The 5,293-nt window shown below is 38.3% G+C and overlaps 1 protein-coding gene across 1 annotated transcript; it reads right to left on the bottom strand.

Moving 5' to 3' along the window:
- Positions 1–656: 656 nt before the first annotated feature.
- Positions 657–5,033, bottom strand: LOC122021717 (ER lumen protein-retaining receptor A-like). The gene is made up of 6 exons (XM_042579872.1): positions 4,800–5,033; positions 4,443–4,708; positions 1,787–1,902; positions 1,548–1,618; positions 1,403–1,466; positions 657–1,033 (listed from the first exon to the last, which is right to left on the bottom strand). Exons 1-6 carry the CDS (start codon positions 4,888–4,890, stop codon positions 997–999), a joined length of 645 nt encoding a protein of 214 aa, XP_042435806.1. The 5' UTR covers positions 4,891–5,033; the 3' UTR covers positions 657–996.
- Positions 5,034–5,293: the final 260 nt, after the last annotated feature.

Below are 5,293 nucleotides of genomic sequence, written 5' to 3' on the forward strand. Positions count from 1 at the left end.
ATTCTCGTCTCCACAGGGAGTCCAAATCATGACGTGCTATTCTTTGCCTCCTCGTCTTGTGACCCCTCCAAAGAGAGTCGAAATCATGACGTGCACATATCTTCCAAGGAAAAAACTCGTAACTTTTGACCACGTAACAATCATCTACGAATTCATCCTTATTTATCCCGAGACGGACTCTAAAAGGGTGCATGAGTATTTCACAATAATTGGACCGTTCATGCCCTACATTATTGGTCGAATTCAGACCCATCCATGCTAACGTAGCCTAGTTGCTGATTGAGAGACATTACAATTAATCAACTAGTCACAGTTTTCATAGTCAAACTTGTCATGCCCTACTTATAAGGAGGTCCTCCTTCAAATAATATTTTGTCATAAATTTCATATTATAGTGTATGTCTAAACAATTATATACCACCGACGCGTATAGACGCCTCTCCCATCTCCAATGATCATAGTCGCCCACGCGTGTCATCCAACATATTGGAATTGATCCTGACGGTCCAATTAAAATACATGCAATTTTTTTATTATTATTATCATTATTTAAATCAGTGATTAAGCCAATTTTTAGAAATTAAGTTATAATATTTAAATTAAAAAAAATAAAAAAATGTAGGTGCTCACAGAAGTAAATGCACATTAATTACTCGTGAACTAATTTGTCAGATAAATTCAATATATCATCGAGATTCTCCTGATACATGCAAAAAAAAAAAAAAAAAAAAAAAACCATTCCCGACTACATTCCAAAACTTTGATTTCTTAAGTCATAACAAAATACAAGAATATTATTGAACCAGTACTCACCTGTTAGTTTTAGAAGTCTGCACTACGTATCTCACTATAGAATTTAAATATCTAGTGCCATAGTTGAAATAATTTGATAGTAGAACATGTTCTAATTTTTTTGCCATCTTATATGATAGATTTTCGGTCTTCAAGTCACAACTTAGGTATCCAATATTAGAATGGAACACCAACAAGCAGAACTCAAGCGGGAAGTTGAAGCTTTGCGTTGTTCTTCCAGCTGTAAATCTCATACAATGTGAGATGTGTTGAATGGGAGATATGGTTTCATTTCACCCCTCAAGGTTTACACACTTTTTCAAACTACCCTTCAGAGTTTTAAGATCATCAAATTTCCCCATAGCGTTGATTTTTTCTTTTTGTTGTCATTTTACCCTCCAATCCTCCGATCACTAATACTGTTAAGTGACTCAGAATATGTGCCAGTTACTTCATGGTGTTAATAGTTGAGGGGTAAAATTATAACGCATTTCAAACTCTATGGGGAATTTTGACGATATTAAACACTTCACGAGCATTTTTAAAATACAAGTAAAGCTTAGGGAGTGAAATGAAATTTCCTTGGGAAGTAGAAGATTCAACATCTTACCTTATGAAGTAATAGTAAAAGAAATCGGCATAAAGAACTGTCTGGACAAGACCACAAATCCAAGCTGGAAAAAAAGTAACGGGGTGGTCAGGGGAAGAAATCTAGAAATCAGTTGAAATGGCAAGCATTCATGGTAAGGGCTTACCTATCCAGGAAATGTGATGTTCCGTCACATAACGATATATCCAGTTGAGAATATAAAATGCTCGGTAAGCCCTGAGAAAAATATATTAAGGGAGACTAAAAATCCAAGTGGAAACATAGAAGCAAGTTGGAAATGAATTGAAACTTCAGAGAGAAACAAATAACCTTTTTTAACAGAGAAGAAATTTGATAAGTGAAAAGCTTACTAGTGTAAGATAAGGCATGTATAGGAAATAATACCCTAGGAAAAAGACATATTGGCTAGTCAAATTGTCAACATTTCCACTTCTTTGCAGCAAAACCAATTGTGGAAGTATTGCAACTGCTTCCAAAAATAAAGAAAACGACCAACACACCTACAAGACAGCGAGTAGATTAAATAGGTACAAGTGCAATATGTATCAGAAAAAAAGGAAAGGTAAAAGAAAAAAAAAAAATCTATATGGCTGCAATTCTATGATCTACATGTTCACGGACTACTATTTGCAAGGAATGTACATAAACGCACCCAGCACACTATATGTGACTCAAAGGAATTGCATGAGTAATATAGCTGTCGAGTAAAGCTACCAATGCTAGTGCCGAGTCTTGATTAAAAAGGTTGAATATTGTGGCACGTTCTGTCAGGATGTTGGAAATCTCAAAACTTATGAGCATGCATCTTAGCCATATGTGTCAGTCCTAGTAGAAAGTAGATGCAATTTGAGTGTGATATATATGGAGTAACAAAGTAATGAACACGAATACAACTTTGATCAATCTATAGACAAAATAAAGTTATCGAAGTTAAATAAGAATGATAAACATGGCAATGCTAATCCAAGAATGATAACTTTGATCAATGCATATAAAATTTTTTAATCTCCTTCTAAAACTGAATATACCACAGGACTTTGATGATTTTGAATGTGGAGAAATAGATTGTGATGGGTTGCAGAATGAAAAAAAAAAAAAAAAAACTGATAGATTAGGGCTCCTCTTGTGGAGTTGATATTGAGGAGACCATGAAGTCCAATATCAATCCACCAGTGAATGTGCCATAGAGGAACTGAGAAAAGTTTTAATAGCTGCTTGAGGGAATGAGAATACTTGAAGAGAGACAAGACTAATAAATCTTTTCAAAGTTAAACTTGATATAAAAATTGAGATTGCAGATGTTCCTGAGAATAAGGTTCAAATAACCTGCTTTGATTTTGAGAGAAGAGAAATGTCAGAAGGGCACTAAATATCCAACCAAATCATCTAAGAAAACTTTTGATCTATTATATGAGATTTTTAACTTTCAAATAGAAAAATTCTTTTTAATGTTTTGTCAATGTCATACATCTTATAGAAGATACTACTTATCAAAGCTATATTGCATTATTTGTATACTAAAGAATATCGATTATGAATTGTCATGTTAAAGTAATGCAAAGTTTGCAATGTCCATGATAAAATTAGATATTCAAAGTTAGGGAGGTGATATCGTGCTCACCTCCCCATGTGTGATTCATGCATGACTCTCAACACTTCAGGGCGCCTGAATCACTTTCAGGCGCCCTGCATGGGTTGGCCCTCCCTGTCATGCACGGAGTTGTGCACAGGGAGGTGGGCATGAAAACTTTTTCATATATATACGGCCAACAATTACAAGTGATATAAGCTTCATGTCACTGACCACAAATAGTTGGGTAGTTGGGTTAAAGATAGCTTGATGATGACAAGATATAGAATCTTACGATCCAACACTCTCATCTTAAGATCCAATCTTGTGAACCTCTCATTGTGCCTAGATAGGATATCAATCCTTACCAATTGCACTCAAGTACAATCTACATGAGAGTAAAAGGATCAATAATTATACAAGTAAAACAATTTTCATGATAAAGATAGTCACCATCTCTTGATGTTGTAGTCCTTGACTGCCTAAATTATAGCTCAATTAATACAAGGGGAATTTGTATCCTATTGTTCAAGATACCACAATTCAAGATCTTAGGCATTTTTGCCAAGTATGATAAGTGCAGTGAACACTATGTCTAGAACAATCAAAATGAGCCAATTTAAAGTTAGTATGCTTAGGCTGCTGAAAGAGATTATCAAGATCAAGAATGCATGTGCATATGTGTGTGTGAATTGGGTCTCTCTGATTGTTTTCTCTTTTAATCTCTTGCAAATCCTTAGTGTTGCATAAGGTCCATTAGCTAAAGTCTAAACCCCTTTTCTGCATGTTATGGGAAAAATATACGATTTCAGAAGTCCACTAGCTTTGGGAATCTACCTTGGACTCGATTGGAAATGTAGCCAAAGGAGATGTAATGGAGAGAATGCCAACAAGCTGAGGTTTAACTGGGGTTATGTTCGCCGAGCTAAGCCCAGTTTGATGAAAGCAAATTGTTGGATCAAAGTGAGTTCAATTCATCCAAACTACAGGCAGTCTGGCGTAGTTGGGTTTGGCTAGGTTCTTGGATGTGGCAGTGGGAATTTACTAATCTGTGTAAGTTGAAATCTAATGAGGTAAAGTGGGGTTGGAGTTATCTGAGGTGGAGAAAAGTTAGCTACTTCATAGACAAACTACAAAATACCCTTTTGACAGCCATGACCCGCTTTTGTAGGCCTTCAGACCAGTGCACACTGACAGATAGTCACCATGTGGTGAAGCATAATTTGGAGAGCCTACCATGTCTCAGCCACGGTTTTAACCGCCTGGGACATGTTCAAGCTCTGATTGATCGAATCCAATGCACAAACATTTGACCCTATTTACACTGTGAATCGGATATAGTGTACACGTGAAAAATATCCAACGGTTCCTGAAATCAGTGATTCATTTTACCCACATCACTTGCAACTCAGATGGCAACGGGATATTAGGACAATAAAACTTAATCAACGATCAACAAAAAAGAATCACCTCGCGAATGGTGAACTCGTCATGGAAGACGAGCGCGAGGAGAAAGCAGGCACCGACAAGGACGTAATGCCGAAACATGTCCTGACTCTTGTCGTAGGTCCGCCTTACCGCAGGGTGGTACCTCATGCACCAGACAATGGCGATCGAACTGGCGACGAACACAAGCTTCATGATGGTATTATACACCGAGACAACGTAGATGAAGAGATCAAGGTAGCGGGTGAGGAACACCAGCACGAACAGCTCCTGCGTCTTGAGCGAGATCCCTGCCGCCACGAAAATCGCCCATCATGCGCGTTTCTCCGACGGGCCAAAAAGTAACTAGGGCAAATCGGATGAAAGGGAAAGGGGAAGAACCTGAGCAGGACTTGGTGGCGTAGATCTTGAGGAGCAGAAGGAGGACGCTGAAGAGGTGCGACATGTCGCCTAAGAACCGGAAGGCGTTCATGGCCGGAGAAGGAAGGGGGGCGGCGAGATCGGTCGTCCTCTTTCGCTAGGGTTTCAGGGGAAGGGAATGAGCCGGGGACGGTGATTTTGGCAGCCGTAACGGGAGGAAAAAGAGACCAGAGAACATTCCAGCACTTTGAGGCGACGAGAATGACGTGGCGATCTGCCGGCGCTGGCATAGCTTTTTGGGTATTTTTTTTAAAAAAAAATATTAAATAACTTGTTCTCGCAGTTCAAACAGCTTTTGACCCAATTGACTCAGTCAAACTTGACTTGGGTCAGACTAAGTTGACTCGGGTCTGTTCAATGAGCTGTCAAGCGAGTCAACTCACAAATCTAGGCCGTGTTAGCATGACATGAACCCGGGTCAAGCACAACATATCGAGTAATTCAAAAAAGTTAAA

This window comes from Zingiber officinale, chromosome 9A, assembly GCF_018446385.1.
Source record: "Zingiber officinale cultivar Zhangliang chromosome 9A, Zo_v1.1, whole genome shotgun sequence".
NCBI classification, from domain to species: Eukaryota; Viridiplantae; Streptophyta; class Magnoliopsida; order Zingiberales; family Zingiberaceae; genus Zingiber; species Zingiber officinale.

What these genes read in the sequence shown, in the direction of transcription:
- LOC122021717 (XM_042579872.1), bottom strand. Translation starts at nt 4,890, where the DNA reads ATGAACGCCTTCCGGTTCTTAGGCGACATGTCGCACCTCTTCAGCGTC. An exon ending in CAATATGTCTTTTTCCTAGG is followed by an intron (nt 1,619 to 1,786) that starts GTATTATTTCCT and finishes TATTTTTCTCAG; the next exon opens with GGCTTACCGAGCATTTTATA. An exon ending in TTTTACTATTACTTCATAAG is followed by an intron (nt 1,034 to 1,402) that starts GTAAGATGTTGA and finishes TGAGATTTACAG; the next exon opens with CTGGAAGAACAACGCAAAGC.